This window comes from Patagioenas fasciata, chromosome 19 (assembly GCF_037038585.1).
Source record: "Patagioenas fasciata isolate bPatFas1 chromosome 19, bPatFas1.hap1, whole genome shotgun sequence".
NCBI lineage: Eukaryota > Metazoa > Chordata > Aves > Columbiformes > Columbidae > Patagioenas > Patagioenas fasciata.
In genome coordinates, this window is record NC_092538.1 from 10,766,011 (window position 1) to 10,788,291 (window position 22,281).

The 22,281-nt window shown below is 45.8% G+C and overlaps 2 protein-coding genes across 5 annotated transcripts in view; both read left to right on the top strand.

Annotated features, from left to right (window-relative positions):
- Nucleotides 1-245: 245 nt before the first annotated feature.
- On the top strand, nucleotides 246-14,672 carry DHX40 (DEAH-box helicase 40). 3 transcript variants are annotated; one of them, XM_065853433.2, is made up of 17 exons: nucleotides 246-483; nucleotides 1,196-1,341; nucleotides 1,687-1,806; nucleotides 2,922-3,152; nucleotides 3,354-3,420; nucleotides 3,986-4,117; nucleotides 5,448-5,547; nucleotides 5,952-6,038; nucleotides 6,525-6,707; nucleotides 7,231-7,311; nucleotides 7,996-8,153; nucleotides 10,215-10,329; nucleotides 10,618-10,726; nucleotides 11,035-11,129; nucleotides 11,649-11,718; nucleotides 12,121-12,349; nucleotides 14,189-14,672. In XM_065853433.2, exons 1-17 carry the CDS (start codon nucleotides 246-248, stop codon nucleotides 14,326-14,328), a joined length of 2,301 nt encoding a protein of 766 aa, XP_065709505.1. In that variant the 3' UTR covers nucleotides 14,329-14,672. The 3 variants fall into 3 exon arrangements, with proteins under 3 accessions (XP_065709505.1, XP_065709503.1, XP_065709504.1); XM_065853431.2 differs by having other exon boundaries at nucleotides 267-487; XM_065853432.2 differs by having other exon boundaries at nucleotides 267-487; nucleotides 14,192-14,672.
- Nucleotides 14,673-16,562: 1,890 nt separating this feature from the next.
- CLTC (clathrin heavy chain) overlaps nucleotides 16,563-22,281 on the top strand; it is a 30,931-nt gene continuing 25,212 nt past the window's right edge. The window contains exon 1 of one of the 2 annotated variants that reach the window (XM_065853341.2): nucleotides 16,563-16,817. In XM_065853341.2, the coding sequence (XP_065709413.1) occupies nucleotides 16,776-16,817 (42 nt within the window). In that variant the 5' untranslated portion in view covers nucleotides 16,563-16,775. The remainder of the gene's footprint in view (nucleotides 16,818-22,281) is intronic. The other variant, XM_065853342.2, reaches the window with a different exon arrangement.

The window sequence follows — 22,281 nt, forward strand, 5'->3', positions numbered from 1 at the left end:
ACTGTGAAAAACTGCAGCGGATTTGAGGAAAGAAACCACGTTTTCGGCTGAACAGCGTGAGCACCCGCCAGCGGCAGCTCACTGGCGACAGGGGCGTGGCTTGAAGGGGGCGTGGCTTGAGGAGGGGCGGGCCTCGAGGAGCAGACGGATCTCAGGGAGGGGCGGATCTCAAGAAGGGGCGGGGCTTAATGAGGGGCGGGGCTTAATGGAGGGCGGGGCGTTGAGGCTACGCGCGTAAACAGCAGATGTCATCAGCGTGCGGCGCCGCCGCTTCCGGTCACGTGCGTGGTGTTGGACCCGACGGGTCGGCTGGGCCCCGCGGGGTGTCCCGGGGCCTCCTTAGCCGCCATGGCGGGCACCGAGCTGCCCATCCGCCGGTACCGCCGGGCCCTGGTGGAGGCCGTGAGGGAGCGGCCCTTCCTCATCGTCACCGGCGAGACGGGCAGCGGCAAGAGCACGCAGCTGCCCAAGTACCTGCTGGAGGCAGGTAACGGCGGGGGGGACCGCGGGGAGCCGGGGGACGAGCCCAGCTCAGCGCAGGCAGCGGTGCTGTCCCCTCAGGGAACCGGGCCGGGCTGTGCGTGTGGGGAGAGGAGGCGGCTTGAGCGAAACTTCCAACTAAAGCAATGTGTCCGTGTGTATATTGTGTAGGAAACAGTTGTTTTGCAAATATAATAGGTTCGGGGTCTCTCAGCAAAGCAATCTTTTTAATAACGATATTGCAACACCGGCTGTTCTACCTAAAGGTAGGCACACATAGTAGGGCAAAAAGCCCCTGCTTATATCCCCCCAAAATCCCAACCGCAGTTTTCCTCCCCTGTTCCCCATTTGTTGGGTACTTTAGGGTTTACAGACCACCCGATGCCAGCCTCAGTTTACATACAGTACCCTTCCCCTTATCAATCTATTTAAATATGGATTCCTGGTACTTTGGTTACCCTTCCCCCTAAATTAACTTGTATATATAATTATCAGTATGCATACAGGTATCGATATATATTCTGGGAAGAGACTGTTTTACATTAAGGATTCATAGTCCGATGTCTCTTGGTCCTTCCTCCCTGCTGGGGTCAGGCACCAGGTCCTCAGTTATGTAAGAATAACATTTCTTGGTTAAATGTTCCTTACAGGTGCTGGTGCACAAACAGCCTCTGAGCGGCACAGCTCAGAGTCCCCGTTCTCTGTTTCTCCGCAGGCCTGGCGGAGCATGGGGCCATCGGTGTCACCCAGCCCCGGCGCGTCGCCACCATGTCGGTGGCGCAGCGGGTGGCCGAGGAGATGGGCTGCTCGCTGGGCGGTGTGGTCGGGTACCAGGTCCGCTTCGACGACTGCACCAGCGAGGTAGGGCTGGGCTGCACGCCCGGGTGATGCTGTCGCGGGGTGTGGTGGTGTTGGTGGCTCAGTTTGCTTGTGGAGGTGCCACCATGGGGTGACACGGCCCCGTTGCCTCTCCTTGGGGTTTGTGTGCAGGACTCCAAGCCTTTTCTGCCCCAGCTGTGATGAAGCTGCAGTTGTATGTCTCATATAACTCACTTATCAACCTGACAAGCAAAATGATGCCAGGTACTTGTGATGTGGTACATAAGCCTCAGTGTGTGTTCTGGGCGAGAACGTGGGCTTTGTAGAAGCGTTTACTTTGAAGTAGAAATCCAGGATAACAACTGAATGTCTAATTAAACCTTCCAGGATACTGCCATCAAGTATATGACCGATGGCTGCTTATTGAGGCAAATCTTAGCAGATCCCCTTCTCAGCAAGTACAGTATCATCATTTTGGATGAAGCTCATGAGCGGAGCCTCAGCACTGTGAGTGTCACCTTATATCTGTTCTTTTGAGTCAAAAGTCTCTCCTTTACTGACATCTGCTTATTCCTTTCTTTCACTTCTGCACAATCCCCAGAGATTTTGGCTGACTTTCCATGGATGCGCTTTATCCTTTTGCTGTCCTAAGACCATACAGCTGCTTCTTCATTTATTACATGCTGCATGACCTGAAAATAAAATACAGACTGTAATCCTGTTGGAATTGTGGTAGCTGTTGCATTTGTAAGCAGTTAAAACTTGGCTGGTTATTGGATACTTTCCCAAAATCTCCAGGAGTTTGAAGCCAGTACAGTGAACACAAACTTTAATCCTAACTGAATTACAATCCTAATTGAAACAAACAAACACGCACAAAAACAAAACCCTGAAACACCTCTTTCACTCCAAGGCATAATGTGTCTTAGGGATGTGTTTGACTGTGCAAAGAGATTATGGTTTTTGGGGTCATGGAAGTATCGAGACTGACCTAAGTACCAAAAGTTATCAAATGTCACTCTGACCCTTCCATGGCAAACAAAGAGACTCGGGTCAGTCAGTCCTCAAGAGATTGTGCTGTGTATCAACCCTCCAGTCCAGCAAACAACGTACTAGTCCAGCTGGGGACAAGGGAACACGCTCTCTGAACCCCAGTTGTGCCCTGCACATCTGTGGGTATTGCAAGTCGTTGAACCAGCGTGATGTAAACAGTAACTGCTCCATTGCCTGCTTCTTACTAAAAGGAGCAGATTTTTGATCCAGAGCACTGCACAGTGAAAGGAACTTGCTGAAGCCATAACAACAAATAGTACAAAATATGTGATGACTCTTTAAAATGGGTCTGTGGCAGCTGCTTGCAAATTACTTACCCATGAGAGTATAAGAAATGAAAACCAAAGGATTTTGAGTTACACAATTCTATTTATAGGGTGTGAGAAGAGCTGATTAAAAAATGGATTAAATTATGGAAACCAGGGTAAGGGTGTTTATTCTTCTGAATGCTTAGGCCCTGAAAATGTGATTTTCTGTCTTCACTATATCAGTGGTAAACATGAGTCACTTTGTCAGACACATCTAAAAAAATGGGGTACTAACATAAGTCGCCTCTGTTTTTCCGTTAGGATATTTTATTTGGTTTGCTGAAGAAACTATTTCTACAGAAGGAACCAGCAGGCAGAAAGACGGCCATGAAGGTGGTGGTGATGTCAGCCACCCTGGAGGTGGAGAAGCTCTCGGAGTTCTTTGGACACTGCTCAGTGCTGCATATTCCAGGAAGAAGTTATCCCGTCAAGGAGATATTCTGCAACCTGCTCAGCCCGCGGGACACGGGCAGCTCTGCCTATGTCACGGAGGTCTGGCCTGGTTTACTTCCTTTCTCTGTTGTGTTCTCTGTTCTTGTTACGATTATTATCTGTGAAAGACCACAAGAATTAGATGGTGTATTTCTGTGTTGTTAGCATCCCCGCAGAACTTCGGGAAGAATTGGACCTATGAGTTTTAGAAAGATTGAGTGAGATTCCCGCTGTTACTGACTTGTTTGCTGTTTGTTTCAGGCTGTAAAAGTGACCTTGGATATCCACTTAAATGAACCAGAAGGAGACATCTTGGTTTTCCTGACAGGTGAGCATTTTTGTTTCGAATGCTGATGGTTATTACGGTGAAGCGTGGCGTTGCCAGCAAAGCCTTCCATCCTTTCAGGGACTCTATTTTGTCCCAGAGCAGTAAGCAGAGAAGGGAAAGTTGCAGGTTGACACGTGTAGTCCTGTGAAGTGACAGATCTCAGAGCACGTTTAGGTACGTCTGTGCCTATGAGATCAAGTCAGAAAAATATTAACTTAAAAATTTGCATGCAGTCATTTCTTCCTGTGCCAAATTTACTCTGCTGGTGTTGTCTAAGTGTTTTATTTTGGTGTTAATTCAGGAAGGGAGAATTCCTTTAGCTGCAAAACCCCACACCAGTGTGTGGGCCAGGCTTATGCCTTATGCAGTTATCTCTTGGTGAGAGGCACTGGGGAAAGCCTGGGTGTCACCTCCTAAATGAACTCTTAGAAATATTGCTTCCTCCTTGTAACGGTGTTGATGACTCTGTAATATTGGCAAAACAATCTTGTTTGAAAATGTTGCAAACTAGGAAGGCAGAGTTTTAACTCTGTAGGTTGCTTAAATGCTCTTGTATGTTTTTTAGGTCAATTTGAGATAGAGAAAGCTTGTGACTTACTTTTCAAGAAAGCAGAATCCATCGATTACCGATATGAAGTACACGACCGGTCTGTTGAAGGCCTCCTTATCTTACCATTGTATGGGTCAATGTCAACAGGTAAGAGCACATAATGTCACATGGAACTTAATTCACATATACGTTAACTGCAAGAGTTGTTATAAATATAAACATATAAAATATTCCTGTTGCATTGGAAAAAATGGCATTCATTAAACCATTTGCTACAATGCTATGGCACTATTCGGTTGGGTTTCTTAGTGGTGGTCATAAACTATACTCAAGCTTCAGCCTCCAGTTAAAATTCATATCCACTGGAAATGGCTTCACATGGCGTCGAGGTCTCCAGCTCGGGGGGTGGGTATCATGTAACTCAAAGTTCAGATGTCTTACTTGGGCCCTTACATTTTATTTTACGTGGAAAAGCTATTGCCAGTAGGTTTTTGGTGATGAGAGCAGACCTGTAAGGGAGGATAGCCCAGTGTGACACACACAGAAAAGTGCAGGTTATTGGGGTGAGTCAGTCTGTTTTGTTTGGCAGCAATGCCACAGTTAGTTTCGAAGAGTTAAAAACAAAGGCCCTTTGACCTTTGCTGCACACAGACGCTGTATTTTCAGACGTTGAAGTGCGTGGGTGTAGTACGCGGAATGCCAAGAGGCTGAATAAGTGTTGAGAGGAGCAGGATGGCCAGTTCTGGGCTGAGGGGAAAGATCTGGTGATGATCTGCAGAGAGGGAGCAAAGCTTTTACCTTTTTGAAACAACAAAATTAAAAATTGCATAAAAGAAAGGTGTAGCTCTTTCTTTACTCAATGATACGCGTTAGGTTCCTGACTCAGAGTGATATTTTATTTTTCTTTTGTGGTAGTTTCTCAGAGGTATTTCAGTATTTCTAAATACACAAGAGAGACCTTTTGTCAAAGAGATTTTGATGTTTTTCAAGAATAATAAGGGAGAAAATCTAAGGGGAGAGTTTAATTTCCACCTCCCCTTTTTTTTCCCTTGGAAAGCCAAATGAATTCATGGAAATTGCATGTGCTCCTTTGTTACATGGTAAAGTATTTGCTGGAAACACAGGGGGCTTAACTGATATTCATCTTCACTTTTTAAAACCCTTTAAATCCTTCATGAGGATTCTATTAAGACCAGACATCTTGTTTGTTTTTCCTGGCTCTGGGTTAGGAAGTACCCAGGAGAGTTGGCCTTTCTTGATCTCAAAATCGTCTTGAATATGCAAACAATAAAGAAGATATTCACTGATTTCAGGCATATGCCAAAATAATATCAAATCTATATTTTAAAATGTTAGGTGATTCACTTTCTCATTTCATTCAGATTACTTTTGCTAAGTGTTTGGGTAAGTTTGCACAGTGTTAGAGATGTGCTTTGAAATCGGAGCAAGCAGCTTGACTGATTACCTGTCATTTCAGATCAACAGAGAAGAATATTTTTGCCAGCTCCCACGGGCGTTAGGAAATGTGTGGTGTCCACAAACATTGCTGCAACCTCTCTGACGATTGAAGGAGTCAGGTACTGTTTCCTATTCTTCACAAAAGCTGTAAGAGTGGGAATAATTCAGAAAATTCTACTAGATTTGAGAAGACACGTCTGACATCCTTCTGCTACTATACCTACCAAATTATTACCTGTTGTCTTTTTTGTGTGTAATGAATAAAAACCCCCTTGATACTATTATATAGTATTACAGATAACTAATATTATTGGACCCTAATTTGAAATCAAATCGCAGCTCTTGAGTGCGAGAGGTTTTATATGTAACATCCCATAGGCTGAACAGTGTCAGGGCTGCAGGTGACCGGCCAAGTGCAACTGTTTGCAGTGTTTGTGGGGCAGACGTGTTCTTGCTCTGGTCGTGTGCACATGGCAGTTATGTACCTGTCTGCTGAGGCCTCTGCTGTTTTCCTTTCTGACAGGTACGTCGTGGATAGTGGATTTGTGAAGCAGTTAAATCACAACCCCCGAGTTGGCTTGGACGTGCTGGAGGTGGTTCCCATTTCAAAGTAAGTTTTTAAAAGGTCGTTTGCTTGGTGTTTCTGGGAGCTGCTTGGACACTACAGCATACCGCTTGATCTTTAAAAAATAAAAATAGGAGGGGTGGTGGCTTTGAGGTTCCCTAATTTAAAGCCATTTTGTTTGCTCCGAAATAGAAAGTGGTTCAGGACATCTAATTTCGTATAAGTTACAGACATTAAGAAGGAATTACAATGCTTTGTAGTCTGAACAGCAGCTCGCACGTCAGCTTGTGTTTGCTGAACACAACAGCCTGATTCAGAGAAATTTAAAGTAATCTTCCCTTGCACAGGAATTCTTTGTTCTGCTGGTTCTTGTATAGCTGGATTTCTCGGTTGTTGCACAGTATAATATATCTTCCATCTACAAGCGCGGAAATTGCTGCTATTTATTATAACTACAGTGGGCTTTTTCGTGTGATAACAGAAGGGATCAAGAGTTTGAGGCTTTTTTTCCCCATCTGTCTGTTTTGGCAGGAGCGAAGCAAAGCAGCGAGCTGGCCGAGCTGGCAGGACATCGTCCGGAAAAAGCTACCGGCTCTACAGCGAAGAGTTCTGGGAGCAATGCATGCCCGACCACACGGTCCCTGAGATCAAGAGAACCAGCCTGACGTCCGTCATCCTGACCTTGAAGTGCCTTTCCGTGCACGATGTCATCAGGTAACCCCCATGGAGGGGGGATTATCGTTTTGTCACGGAGTCTTGGCAGCGCAGACACCAGCAGCCTGTTGGCAAGAGAGGGGATTAGGTCCCTGGCCAACTGTGACACTCCAGTACAATCAGCTTTTCTGCTCTTCTCCTCAGTCTGTAGTTCCAGATTGGATCTTGAGCTCAGGTTCAGTTAGAGATTGTGCCAAAACTAACCCCTCGTCTGCAAAATTAAATACTTAATAATGTTCCTTTAAAATATTGCTGTTTATATCCCAAAACCTTCACCTCTGGGGAATTGTTCAATTTTGAGATCGCACGTGTGCAGAAAATAAAGCTTGTCTTTGCATCTGCCGTGCTGGGATCTGTCACCATCATTCTTCAGCATGAAGCTCCATATGTAGGAACACACCCGTGCACTTTGGTCAGAAACCTGGATTGGAAGGTTACAAAAGTGTTTTAATAAATACGAAAATTAACAAAGCTATACTGAGTCTGAACAGTGAGATTTTCTACTTCTTTTTTTTTACTACAGATTTCCCTATTTGGACTGCCCTGAAGAAAGGCACATTTTAGAAGCTCTCAAGCAACTCTACCAGTGTGATGCTATTGACAGGTAAAAAATAAAAGGGTGTAATCACTACAAGAATTGAAAATCTAATGGTTTAACTGGTGTCAGTGAGTTGTTCATGTGCACTGAAGGACTTCCCCCAGCAGTACAATATGTTTCCTTATTAGAGCAGGAAGTTAACTACTGGGTTTTAATATACTTTGTGTAAAATTAGGGTTAGGACATGGCTTAGGGCTCGAGAGGTACAGATTAACTTGTCCGCATTGTCCTGGAGTTCCTGAGTGACCTCAGACAAGACCTCAGCTCTGAGCGCGGTTCCAGCAGCAGCTCCCGGGCCGTGGTGACGAAGGTGCTTTGGCGTTCGCTGTGAGCCCCATTCAAGAACTCCAGGCAGGAAGCGAGATCTTATCCTCAGCTTCCAGGAATTCTTCTGGCAAAAATATACATCTTAAGCATCCGATACACATGAAAAGCTGGTTTTGTCTGCTATGAAGCAGGCATAAGCAGACGGGAGAAGGGTGAAACGTTCTTTGGCTAGGGAGGCTTGCTGTGTGTCCAGCACCCATCTGGGCACACTCAGGCTGTGGAGTTAGATCAATCCAGAGGGAAATACTGCTTTCTTGCTCTTGATCTGTATATGGTGGCTGACATTGTGTGTGCGTGTTATGATTTACATTTAAACATGGTTTTGTTGAACCTGATATTTGGATCTTTCTTTCCTGGGATAAGGAGAGGCCACGTGACAAGGCTGGGTGAATTCCTGGTGCAGTTTCCCCTCCCTCCCAACCTGACCTGTGCTGTCATCAAAGCTGCTTCTCTCGACTGTGAAGATCTGCTGCTTCCCATCGCAGCCATGTTGTCTGTGGAAAACGTCTTCATTCGTCCAGGTGGGAAACCCCTCATCCCAAAGCAGCCGCGGGTGGGTGAGGAATTGTGCTTGCACAGGGACGTCTCAGGCAGTGATGAGGCCACACACACCGCTTCACCAGGAGGCCTTTTCTACAGGGCTTTTGCTCCCAGTAGTTTTAAGTGCTTATAGTTAGTGAGGCCACAGTATCTTGTAGATGTATCTCAAGGTTATAAAGTGGGAACTGATGCTGTACTTTGTACGTCCTTGAGAGTAAGGATGCTCTGGCCAGGGAACAAACTGGTTTTAGTTGGGCCAAACACTGGTGGAAGACATATGTATTTACCTTAACCTAATGCTTTAAATAACCCTTATGTTGCAGCATGAGGAATGTTCCTCAAGGACAATGCTTTGTCTCCCAGAGTGTGTTGTAACAGATCTGTAGGGAAGAATCATAAGATTAAGACAAATATACAATGGCACTTTACCCTTATGCTTTACAGCTTTCTGTGGTCTTGGAGTCGGGGCACATTGCACGCTAGGAATTGATAACAGTGATTCCGAAGACTTCAAAATAGCATGGAATTGGGTTGCATTTGTCCCAAGGCTGTGAGCTGGAACACAACATATGACTGAGCGAGTGGATTGCTGGGAGGTCATGAGAGGGAAAGCTGTGTTACAGCAGGGCAAAGAGAAAAAATACCCCAAACCACCAGAAAACCAAAATGCAGCACAGCAGATGTTTTGCTGTTGATCTAAATACAGTCAATTAATTTGTTTTTAAGAGATGGGGTTGCCTCTGAATTGGCTTTTCTGTTCCATAACTCTGTTTAAGCATATAGACCTTTTAAGTTACTGTGAGAAGCTCAGCTTATCGCAGCCTCCATTTCCAGTGTTTTTCTAAATGGAAAATGTAATTTTGCTGTGGTTCCAAACTAACACCTCTCACCAGCGCTAAACTCAGTCTCCCATGTCCTCCCTACTCTCTCCTTTCCCCTCCATTCTGCCCCCAACCTGTCGCCCCAGCCGTGTTACATATGTAGTCTTTATGTGTAGCACAGTCTTTGTGGGAGACCTTTGTCCTTTCTAGTCACTCATTGGCTTTTGTCCAGTTATCTCTGTCGTCTATTAACCGTGCCCGTTAGTGCAACAGCTAAAGACCCTGCTGGCAGTGCTGATAGCCTGGGTCCTGCTCTGGGGTTTTTCCCTTTCCCACAAATGTGCTTTTGCTTTCCCATCCTCCACATGGCGATGTGCCCTTGTTATCTGGTCAGCGAGCTAACGCACACACGTTTGTTACTCTCCGGCAACCCCGTACACCAGGACACAAACACAGAGACTCCCATCATGAAGGAATTTGCTTACGGGTCATATGTGTGTGAACAGGCCTCCTTATTTGTGATACCCACAAACTTCTGCCGTCCCCTGCAGCACAGCGGCAATGCGCTGGCATTTGCAGCCATATCGCTCTCTAGAAAAGGGGTAGGTTGTGCTGGGGAAGAAATTCTTTGGGTTGAAACTTGAAATAACACTTTGGAGATGTTGGTTTTGCCTAGTACATTCCTAGCATTTAGTGAGAGCAAATTCGCACTGAACTCACAGATGGCGTCTTTTCGAGGCTCTTATTTATGTTAAGGCCCCCCTTAGTGTGGCACTTGAGCACTAGGACAAAAGCCGAGTTAAACAGATGAGATGGTGCCGTGATGAGGTGCTTTCAACAGTCTTGTTATTTCTCCTAGAGCAAAACTTTCTCTTGATCCCTGTGAGCTGTTTGTTTAAAGCTGCTGTTGCATGTTAGCATCTGAGTTGGTTGTGAGAGAGCAATACGTAGAACCTTTCTTTCTGAGAGATGAGAAGTCTTCATCTCTAGTGCTGACTGATGAGATTAATCACAGATTGAATAACATCTGCGTGTTCTCGTTCAGCCACAGTGGAAGGGGAAAGAACTGTAAATGCAGGTGTGGAGGAGACAAATCTAAAAATAACGTGAATAAAGAGCCAGGACTGTCAAACACACTTTGAAGAGATACTAACAGAAAATTAAGTAGGAGCCATAAATAGAAATGACTTTGTTGAAGTGAGATGTAACTTACTTCCTCAGGTGATCCTCAGAAGCAAAAGGAGGCAGAACTTCAACACCAGGAACTTGCCTCACAAGTGGGAGGATGCAACGACTTTGCCACCCTCTTAAATATTTTTGAACAGTGCAAAGCAAGGTATGAAATGATTCCTTACAGTAAGTGGTTTTGCATTGCTCATAACTCTCAGCGGCTGATGGTTTTTAAATACATTGCGTATGTGCACATGCATGTACTTGTACCTAATTGGCAGATTTATTCCTTATTGGGATCTGAAATTTCTATCAAGACACTTATTATTTAAGCTCACAAAGTATCTGGCTGTGTAGGTTGCCTTCTTTGTACGACCATAACAAAAAATAGAGGCAATTTTCTGCCTTCAGCTTACAAAGGGCTTCTTTATAATACAATTATTTCTATTCTCAGCAAGTCTCCTTCAGCTTGGTGCCACGAATACTGGATCCATTGGAGAGCTTTAAAATCTGCTTTTAGTGTGGAAAAACAACTTCGGGAAATAATCAGTAAACTGAAACAGGTAAAAAATGTAATTTTTATGTATGATTGCGTTATATAAGTTTGTATTTAAGACATGTGCTGGACTACTGAGCTTTTGCCAGATGGCTGCTGCCTTTCTCTGGTAGAAACTAATCCACTTAAGTATTTATTAGAGCATCCTTGTTGTAGGTATGATGGTGACTACAAGCAAGGAGGAGGGTTTTCCTCCTTTCCTCATGGTTTTTGCAGAATGAGAAACCCAGAGTTTAAAATCCATTGGGTGGAGGGGCTATAGCCACTTTTTCTTTAGGAAATATCCTGATTCGTGGTGTTTTTTTCTTTACGTAGCTGCCAGACTTCCCTAAAGAGACATTTGAAGGCTCCAGAACTGAAATTCTCAGAAGGTGTCTATGTGCAGGGTACTTCATCAACGTAGCTAGGAGGTAAGTGATGAAGTTTGGAGAACGGAGTGGAAAAGGTATGATGCATGTTCTCTAAAGATGCAGCTGCATGTTGAAATGGAACAGTCGGGCTGTGCGTTGTTGACCGCAGGAATTGCAGCTGCAGGTGATGTTTCTGCACGGGGCTGGCAGCCCGGTGGAGTCTCTGGTTTGACTCTCATTACATTCCTGGAGAAGAAATGGACTTAGAAAGCTGATGAGTAGTTCCAGATACTAAATGAAAAGGCTTGGAAATGCCCAGTTACCATGGCTGTCAAAGATTTCAGTCCCAAACCCTGCTTGTTATTATGTTGTTATATCTGCAGTGTTACTGTGGTAAATTAGATTGTATTTTATTCCTCGTTTGTTTTTTTATGGTTTAATTCTGGCAGGATATTCCTCTGCGTATACATTTGAGTATTTTCTTCTGTGCTGCTGCCACTTTGCTTAGTTGTGTGTTGCTGTCTAATCACAGCAGAGTATGTTGCATTGTACATTTATTTCTTTTCACAAACTTTTTAGATCTGCAGCCAGGACATTCTGCACGATGGACGGACACGGCAGCATTGTCTATATCCATCCCTCATCTACAGTAAGTTAACAAATTCTCTTAATAAAGGAGCAGAGGATCTAGACAAGAGATAAGAGACAGGTCCCTGTGAAATCTTCCTCTTCTGTTTGGTTCGTGCTAATTTGTGGCCACGAGAAGCACTGTTGCAGGGTTCGTTTTGAGAGCAGGGAAGAGCCTCACTTCTGCAAATTCAGTAAATGTTTGGTTTATGAAAGGAGCGGGACACAGACTGAGCTTTATCTCTGCCTCTTTGGATCTCCTGGGCAATTTTAAGAAAGTCATTTTGCCTCCATTTCCCTGTCTAAAAGTATCAGCTTTATGTTGCTCTTGCACCTGAAGCATTGGAAGATATTCCAGTGGAGGGTGATGTAGAAAGAAGAATTATTTTTTATCAGTTCTGAAATAATATCTTCATTTTTTCAGCTATATAACCAGGAGACTCGCCTCGAGTGGATCATCTTCCATGATGTCACAGTGACATCCAAAATCTATGTCCGGACGGTGTGTCCCGTTCGCTATGAATGGGTCAAAGACTTGTTGCCCAGATTGCATCAAATTGATGCGCATGAACTGAGCAGTGTGGCGCGCGAAGAAGTCACCGAAGAGGAAATAACCAAGTGGGAGCATAAGGAGGAGCTGAAAAGGCAGCATGGTGAGCACCTTACTAGTCCGTATTTATGGCATGTTTAGTTTTCTTGGTTGTCGTGGGACGTGTGTGTATATTATATCACTGAACATGTTTGGGACTAGCGGGTGTTAATCTGAATGTGCTTAACACATTTAATATGTGTAGCTTTAGGTGTTTTCTTGTCTTAGTACAGCTCTGTGATCCCTATTTTCCTGCCTTGGCCATGTGTGTAGTGGTGTTCGCATACTGGTTCTTGCTGTGCTTCCCCCTTTATAGCTGACAGGAGCAGGAGTTTAACACAGAGCTGGATAAAGCATTTTGAGTCTAACCACTGTTTAAGTTTGCAAAGGGTATCTAGCCATAGATACCCAAAATAATACTGTCCCGAGAGAGAGGTCCTATGGGCTGTGAGGGGAGAGAAAAGAATACACAAGGCAACCCAATAAACCAACCCAGAAAACCCCACCAAACAAAAACCACAGAGGAAAAATTATCACATTTTGGTGAATGTCTCATTCTGACGATGAACTTAATGCCATATGTTTAAATAGTTTTAATTAAAACTGGTGCCTGCTAACTGATCTGGCTGCTTGACATTCTCTGAATTCTTCTGTCAGCAGGTTTTGTAAAGCAGCCAAGTATTCAAAGGGCCTCTCTACTCCCGACTGACCCTTCCAAACTATTAATGTACAGCACAGGCACTGGCAATGCAGATTCTCTTCGGTTTCCTTAAGAATAGAAACAAGTATAGACTCCAGTGCTCAGACCAGCATCTCTTTCTGTCCTGCATTATTGTGTAAAACAACCATTTTAAGTGATAAAACCATGAATTGGATTTGGTTATAAATTTGCTGGAAAGGATATTTGTGTTACTGGATAACACAGAGGAGCTTCATCTATTTATCTGAAGTCCAAGGAGCTGAGGTTTGTTCTCTTCGTCCTCCCTCAGCTTTTTGGCTTCACTAGGCAATACTAAATTCATTTGAGATTAATATTGACTTTACAGCTGTTGTATTTCTTGGAACTTCATAAAAATAGGTGGTCGAATAGCTGACAAAGTCTTCCCAGTGGAAGGAAGGGCCGCAGCATGAGCTGAATTACTATTTGACTCCACAACAGAACAATCACAAACCTTCCAAGAGCGAATGTTGATTAAAGCTTCTTGCTCATATCCAAGAATCTGGCGCCCGGCCCCAGAGACCTCGGAGCAGGCTGCAGTAGCTGCTTTATTCACACAATAATTAAGCTCTCGGAGCCTTTGAATGATTTTTAAAAATTATTATTATTGTTTTAAATTTTATTTTAAACTGATAATATGTCTTGCTTTTCTTTCCTCCTGGGAGAAACACTCCCAAGGTCACAGCTTAGTGGGAGAATGTGCATTTCTGCTGGTGTCTGATCTGGAGTATTGACTTTTCCCACTGCTTTATCTGTGTGTTATCCTCCCTCTTCCTCCTGCCTCTGGACATTTTAAGATAGTTTAGTCTAAGCTCTTGTTTTTGTTTTCCTCCTGCCCCTCTCCTGCCTAAACCTGAGTGTGAGATGTGTAATTTAGAGAAGAAATGGGTTCCACATTGCACAAGATGCATAATATGTTACAATTAAAAAGTAAGATGCGCATTTGGGGGCGCAATGAGCCCAGCTGTAAATACTGACGTGGGAGTTAAGGCTTTGATTTGTATCTCCCCACTGTGGTACAGTTTGTCCTCTCTGGAAGTCATTCCAGTGACTGACTGGGACTTGAAAATCATTTGAGATTCTGTTGGGGGTTTTTGGGTATTTTACAAATAGGAGGAGTTGGAATGCTGCTTGGGTTTTTGTGACACAGAAGAGTGTATTTCTCTTTCTCTCCTCTGCCTCCAGAAGGAGCCGCAGACAATTCTGCAAAGAAGATGGAGAGGAGGAATAATGATAAATCAATCCTGGATGCCCGCGCTCGCTACCTTGAGAGAAAACAGCAAAGAGCACAGGGTTTAAGCGGCGCAGTGAAAGAAATGGGGTGACGCTCGCGGCTGCTCTGCTCCCGCTGTGGGTAAAGGCCGTTCGGTGCAGTTGTTCTGGGTGCGTTTGCATAATGCAAACTGAGTAACTGGAAAGAAGGAAAACCTCCACTTTGCGTGAGTCGGAGTGCCGAGGCATAAAAACACAATCTGCCTCTGCTGCATCCAGCAAGGAAAAGTCACCAAGAGGAGTTTTGTTGCTGCGTGTCACTGGCAATGGTTTAGTGACCTGAAACGTGGATGAAGACGTGGTACTTACTGTGGTGCCAATTCTGTGGCATTTAGTCAACTTGGAAAGGTCTCGGTGGTCTCAGTGCCACGATTAATAAAATTTTATTTGTTTTAAATTTTTTTCCAAAGGAGTGCAACTGTCACTTTTTATCCATTTTACTTTGTACGGTTGTGGCTGTACAATCTTCATGCTTATACCATTACTCAGGAAAATGCGTAGGAATTGCTGCTAATGGTGGAACCATCCTGATCTAAATTCAAAAGGGCATTTACCACCTGCATTCTCTGTCCCAGGCAGTGTTGTTCCTACTCCGTGTTGTGCTGTACTGTGTACAGCGATGGTTCTGGGTGAAGAAGTCTTTGTATGCAAAGTATTTAGTAAATGTTTTCACATTCCCGCTACCAACTTATAATTTTTGTCAGGGTGACTGTGTGTTTTCTATTTGGAAAAAACCAACGCAGCACTCAGCCAGGTTCCGTCTCACAGTCGATCAACCCCTGGGGGGGCTGCTCTTCTGACTTTATTTTTAAAATAGATGGATTTTGGTCTGAAGAACAAGCGTTTCGAATGTGTCGAAGCTATACACAAGGAAATAATAGCTTTTTTCCTCAATGCAAATACATAAGAAAGCAAAGAGCAGTGATGCTTTGTCATTGTGAAGTTTGTTTCTTAGTAGAGAGGTAATCCCCTGCTGTCACCTTAACAACCCGAAAACGTTGCAGTGCTCTAGGGCGGAGTTTGACTATTTTGCTGGGTTTTTTCACTTTCAGAGAGTAACATTTTGTACAGGACAATTTCCAAAAGACTGGAAGAAGGTCATTTGTCATGTCTCAGTTGTGTGCGCCCTGTGTCACCGTCCGTTGCTTTTCAGGTAACCAGCTGTTAATCTCATGTTGAGAGTAGATGTAAAATGTTTAGCATTCCACCTCCGTACTGCCCAGGCTGTAGCTGATCATCTGCTCTCAAAAACCTTGGGATTCTCTTCTGGAGAATACAATATTATTCTTAAGGATGACAGTTTGATAATTGTCCCTTTTTTGTTTATGATTTACATGTGCAATGTCACAGCCGCTTGCGAGTCAAGTGACATCTGCACCACGCTTGCCTGGCGCTGTGTATCTCTTGGCAGTGCTCAGTGCTTTTAAACTTTTATTAGCAAGGGAGGTTTCTTCCCTTTGAGTTCCAGGGCTCCTCAGAGGTTTTGAAATGATGAATTTAATACAAAATAGTATGAGGAAATAACCGTGAGATTGCAAAATCAGGATGGATACAGAAGCCGTGGTTGGGTCCACAGGGGTCCCCGTGTGTTCCTCTCGGTAAATCCCTTGGAAGCTGCAGTTCTCAGGTAAAAAGTGTGAAGTGTTCACCTGTTTGCAAGGGCTGGAGTTACATTGTGAGTTAATGAACAGCAGGAGGAAATTTGAAGTTTCATTATGTTACTGTACTTATTAACAGAGTGACAGGGCAAGAGTCTCTCGGACCATCCCTGGATGCTCACTCACACCCCGTCATTTACAGCCCTTCCCCTTTCTGTTTTTAATTATGATTAATTAGGAAAAGCACACCCTCTACCTATTAGGGTGCTGTGCAGCAGCAGAACGTCGAGCCTGACACCCGGGATGGTGGAAACACCGCGGGCAGAACCGGAGAAGGGGCGGGCGGGGCTGCCCGGGGTTGGCGGTGACTGGGGAGGCCCCGGGGCCTTCAGCCGCCGCCCGTCTCCATGGCAACCACCCCGGTCTCCATGGCAACCGCCCCCAGCCCCGGGCGAGTCACCTTGTCCGGCCGCTCCGGCCCCGGCACGTGACCCGCCGCGGCGGCGAGCGCGGAGCGGAAGTGACGGAGCCGCACCTCGGTCGCATGATGTGGCAAAAAAAAAGGCCGGGGAGGGGAGGGGTGGTGAAGAGCGAAATAGTCCCTTCCGGTGGCGGATCCTTCCGCTGCTCCCATTGGCCCCGTGGTGGGTGAGTCACACCGCTCGCCGGGATCCTTCCGCCCGGCCGGCGCAGTTAAGGGCGGTCCCGGCAGGTGAGGGCAGGCCTCTTCCTTCCGCGGCGGTATCCTTCCGCCGGCGGGGGCAGCTTCCGGATCGCCGCGGCTCTCCCCGCTCGCTGGCCCGTTCCGCCATTGCGGTCCCGCTGCCCCGCGCCGCCCGGACCCCGCTGAGGTGCGACTCTGGTCCGGCCTCGGACTGGAGCCCCAGCCCGCTGCCGCCGCCATGGCCCAGATCCTGCCGATCCGCTTCCAGGAGCACCTCCAGGTGGGCGCGGAGGGGCTGGGCCGGGGGAGCGGGTGCTGGGGCGGACGGGCCGCTCCCTCAGCCGGGGGAGCCGCCCGGGGCCGGTGATGGGTGTGGGGCCGCGGGCCTGTCCGTGGACCCTCCCCGAGCGCTGTGGGGCGGCCTGGGCCCCTCGGCGGCGGGGCGGCCTCTCTCCCTCCCGCGGGCCTGGCCGCTGTCTGTTCCCGCCGCGCCCGAAGGGCACCTTCCCGTCCTCCCGCGGGGAAGGGCCGGGGCGCTGCGGGACCGCGTGTCCCGGGGAGGCGGCGAGGGGCCGAGGTGCGGCCGCCGGGCATCCTGCGCCTGCCCCGTCCTCCCCCCGTGGTTTCCCTGCTCCGGGGGCTGCGGGCGGCTCGGCCCGGGGCTGTGGGCGCCGCTGGCACCGGGCCCGCGGCAGCACCTGCTGGGCGGTGCGGCGGTGGGAGGGGAGAGTGCGGGTGGTTCCGAGGGGGGAAACCGCTGCTGCAGGGGGGCAGCGGGAAATCACCGGGGAGGCCAAGTTTTCTCCGTGTATCGCTTAATTTTTTACATTTTCTTCAATGAAGCTAGGGCTTCTTGAAATCGTAAGGACATATTAAATAGTTTCATTGACGTCCTGACTCGTAATGTCATCATTTGGAAAGAAAAAACCGCACATATTGCAGTGAAAGGTAGAAGTGACTGCGGGTTACCCTGCGGTGCAGCTGTGGCAGTGCAGGCACAGGGTGCCCGCTCTCTGCCAAATCCTAGGTTTGGGTGTCATTAAACCATCACCAGATGCTAATTGATTATTTCTGAGTGATGGCTTTTAGGTTTTTGTTTTAAAGTGACATTCTAAAGGCGCTAGTAACAAATTCTCAAGTTGCTTCGCTGCAGGAATGCAAGGTTACCTTCTCGAGTAAATAAACGTGCAGCTCCAGTGTCTCTTGGTGTAGCTGGAGCACAGGGAGGGGTCTGGAAGCAGTAACACAGTTGTGCAATGTGCGCTTCCTATCTGAGGAGTCTATGGGGCGAAGTACTACGAGCCACGCTTCTCTAGAGTTGCTGTAGCTGCAGTTGTATTAAGTTTGGCTTCACTGCTGAGGAGTGTTTTTTAAGGAGAACTTGTATAATAGGAGTTATATTGATGTACCTAGGCAGGGTCTTCTGGCTTCTATCAGCCCGCCCACAGCCCCGCTTCTCTGGGATATCAGTGTCTGGATGTGCTTTGTGCTCAGTTTTAATAGTGGGCACTAACATAGCGATGAGTTTGCATGGTTTGTAGTGATTCTTTTCTAACCCAAATGGAAAGAGTTTGATTTCTAGACACTTTGTTAAAAGAACAATAGCAAAATACTTATTTTATCCTGTAAATTACCACCATCCATAATGTTATTTTCAGATTTTAAAAAATGCTGCTATGATTGTTTTCTAGCTAGCTTGTTGGCTGTTGTGCATTGGATAATTTTACTTCAGCATCAGTTTAAAACCAGGCCAGAACGTGTAGCTTAGATGTTGCACTAGACTCTGCTTTAGTGAGCGGCACTGACTGGAGAGTCTCCTGAGTTGACCGGAGCTTCAGCTCTGAGCAAGAGTTCTCGCTGGTGATGGTGTTGGCTGGAGCTGGGTGTTGAGAAGGGTCTGTGTACGCAGGTGAAACTCATCCCTATGGGTAGCTCAGCGCTTAATAGAGTATGGTGGAAATGCATCTATGATACATTATTTAAGATACAAACACTGCATGTGACCCACTGCAGGTCTCTAATGACACGAGTACTGTTACGTAAGGAAACTCATCAGCTTCACTCTAGAAGTGTTGACAGGTTTCAGGCCAGCACTACTGTGTGGAGCATGACTGTTCTGACCGAAGTCTCATTTATCTATCTGTGTGCTTTTCTTTTTTCTCTTCTATTTTTTTTTTCACTTATTTCTTCTCAATGTAGAGCCCTGGTTTACCCAGTATGTTTTACAACTGTATATATGAGCTGATCCTTCATAAGACTGGGTGTCCAGCCTTCTGAGCCTACGTGCACGTGGCTCTTGCCCGTAACGCTGCAGTTTGCTGTACCTACTGAACTTCCTCATTGCATTTCATTGAAAAAATTCAGAGGAACTTGAAATCTTTGAGGTGCTATTTTCATGCTGAAACTTCTGACTTGCTGTTGGAGTATATCTTGAGAGAGGAAACATTGATATTGGTCCAGAACTGTTTTAGTGTATTCCAGGCAGTTCGTAGGATGTCCTCAGGGACTCAAGAATACAATTTCTTGAACTGTGCCTGACCTACATTGGCCGTGAAACTCGTCATACAGGTGTTGCACAACACTTGCAAGTTTGCAGTTGCTGCTTGGCTAAAGTGTTCAACGGCAGCCGTGTTCATCAAAAGGCAGGTGGTGGTTATGAATGGGAAAGTTCTTGCAAGTCTACTATTGAAAGTTGCTTTTAATGAGAAGACTGGCGGTCAGCACTACATGTAGTATGACACTAGTTCCCTATGAGTCCACTGCTGCAGGTCAGAAAATGGTCGAGTAACTGGACAAAGGTTGTCCTGCTCTCCAGTTTCAGCCCCACTGTGCTCTGTGTTGCGCTGCCCAAGGCACATGGGCGTTATCTTTGTGTCAGCATCATGGCTGGTGACATGGGAGTGAGGAGTTACAGGCTCCAGCTGCCCTGTGCTGTGTGCTGCTCACTGTCTTGTCTCTTGGGTACATAGTACAGCGGGCTTTATACCCATAATTTGGCCTGAAGGTCTAGTCTGGGCCTGTAAGGTCTGGGAAGCAGTTAGCTGACGAGGGCTAAGCAAGCTTTCTGGGTGTTTACCGAGTGAAGTCTTAACAAAACGTGCAGTCTGGCTTCAGGTCTTGTTTGTGTCCCATTGCATTGCTCTGAAATCTCAGTAGCTGCAAATATGTCGGCTGTTATCTGTGCCTTGTCTGTTGTAGAAACGAACATCAGCATCGCACTGTGGAGAAGCTTTTTCCTTGGGAGTTTTCAAGGAGAAACTTGATTCCTGTGCTATCAAAATTACCAGACTTGTGTTATAAAACTTCATAGCATTACTTCTTTCTTTTTAAGTAGCCATGAGGAAACAGTCTACTGGGCGAGTAGTGGGAGGTCAGAGTTCAGTATGTTGTATAATTGCAAATCTGGCTGCTCCTGTCCAAGTTTTAGGGATTCCATAAGTTGATGCCTTGGTGTACTGGAGGGTGAAAGTAAAACAAGTGCTTGCAGGTGCGTGGAGCTTTTCTAAAGTGATGGGTTTCTGATGAATAAGAAGCAACCAGACAAATTAGCAGGTGGTGAACTGTGATTGCCGGTTAATTTCACCACACTACCCTGAAATATGTAAAAATAGAACTTGCATCAGGCACACCTGTACTGGTGTGACTTAAGGCATTAATAAATACTCTTCTGAACCTAAATATATTTTTTTAAAAGGAGGTTATTCTGTAGACTTGTCTAGACAGTACAGAAAACCATCAGCTCATGCTGCGCGGTTGATGCTGAGACAGAACTGCCCTTCTAAACGAGGAAAAGGGTTTGGGTATCTGTTGGTCATTGATGGAAGAAACCTGAATGGCAGCTCTGCTGTTCTGGTGTGCTGGTGCTTGGGTGGCCTCAGAATCATAACGAGCTGTGCCACAGAGCTAACAGAATAAAACTGGACAGCCAAGGCATCATAGAATACAACTTATACATTTGCTACTACACTATCAATGACAAAAACCAAAATGTTTCCATGGATTGTGCTGCTAGCGAGACAGTTTAATATAACCTAAACCACTAAATCTCTGCTATAACAGCATTAGTTTGAAGCAGTTAAGTCCTTTGTTGATGTTTTAAGGCAGGAACCACTGTGCCTCCTGCTGTTTTCGTGGGCTGCGTGTCCCCTGTTGCTTAACGGGTCTGGATTCCAAAAACTAGAGAGCTGGGAGTATTTGTACAGAGGGAAAAGCTGTAACAAAGGATGCTGCGAAGAATTGAAGTGAATCGAGGAGTGTGTGTGTGTCAACTAATTGGATAGGAGCAATTAGTTAAGCAGTTGATAAGCTGTTTCTTTTGGTGTCCCTCACAGCAGGTACTCAAGTCTTGGTGGCCATGCTCATTAGCACTTCGTGCTGGGGCTGTGGTGATGTAACCAAAGATAGTAGGGACAGCCAGTGGTTCTGAGCTCAAGTTTTGGCAAGTATGGTCTAGACTGACCTGTAACTGAAATAGTCACCCAGCGTGGCTGTGGCTGCTGAGACTGGATGGCTACCTCAGCCTATGGAGGGTGAGGCAGAGAATAGGAAGGATATAGAAACAGAGCTCTTGAGCATCATAGAGGTCTCTTATCTGTTGAAAACATAACTTCCTAGCCTGTCACAAGCTGTAATTCTTACCTTGCACTGGTAAACATGAAGCACTTTGGAGCTATTGACTGGCTGTGGGACTCCAGTGTTACAGAACTGCAGGCAGTAGCTTTAACAGATTGGCACAGATATAAATATTTCATGTAGCGTCAGTTTTGTGTTGAAGTTTCACGTATGGAATTAAAGAGTGGCTGAAATGTAGCCTGGTGCCTGCCTTCTTTGGTCAAAGCCCAGTAAAGCAGGGCCTTACAATGGAGCTGATGTGACTCGCTGCACCTCAAGGAGCTCTGCGCTTCTCTAAGGACTGGGAATATTTCTGTTCCCTGGCATTTCCCAGCTACGTGATTTCTCACCCTGTGTAGATAAGGAGTCTCTGGACAGAGACTGAGCAGCTGCTTGTGGCTCCAAGAACAGTGGTTATATCCTGTCGAGGTGAAATGCACGCTCAGCAGTTCCGTGCCCTTCCTCGTAGGCAAGGAGAAATTATTTGACAGCTAAGCAAAATGTCACACGAAAGCGAGTGTTCCAGGAAGGGGTCAACAAAGAGACTCTTGTCAGCAGTTTTACCGTTCAGTTTGATGTCAAACATGCGTGTAATACAACGGCTTTTCTGGGTAAGTTACCAAGGATGTACTTGAATTATCTTCCAGTCAAAAATAATTTTACTAATCAGACTTTTACTTACTGCGTTATAATGATTCCCCTCTCAGGTAAATGTTGACATAGAATTTGATGGTTCAGGACAGCCTGCAATTGACTGAAGTATCCAACCTCGAATTAAATGAATCCTTCAAGGCAACGTCTCTGAACAGAGTTGCTGCTGTCTCTGGCGGCTGCTTTCATGGTTCCACTCTAATGGAGCAGCTATTTCACAGGATGCTTTATTTTCAACATGCTTTCAGGAGACTGGTATAACTGAACTTTCCAACAAGTGCTGGTGTAAAATGGCTTGAACTGTAAATGAATTGCCCAAGCACAGCTAGCAAGTTCTGCTTTCGTATCTGCTTGAAAGCCAAGGAAGTGGTTTTCATAGTATAATGCAGGAGTATCTTATTCCTTCTTTTTTTTGCCAAGCCTTTAAACTTGTTCCTGAATTGGTGAAAGGTAGTGGACCTTAAATGTGCAATATTAAATGT

What these genes read in the sequence shown, in the direction of transcription:
- DHX40 (XM_065853433.2), top strand. Translation starts at nt 246, where the DNA reads ATGTCATCAGCGTGCGGCGCCGCCGCTTCCGGTCACGTGCGTGGTGTT. An exon ending in CATCTTGGTTTTCCTGACAG is followed by an intron (nt 3,421 to 3,985) that starts GTGAGCATTTTT and finishes TATGTTTTTTAG; the next exon opens with GTCAATTTGAGATAGAGAAA. An exon ending in GAGGTGGTTCCCATTTCAAA is followed by an intron (nt 6,039 to 6,524) that starts GTAAGTTTTTAA and finishes CTGTTTTGGCAG; the next exon opens with GAGCGAAGCAAAGCAGCGAG.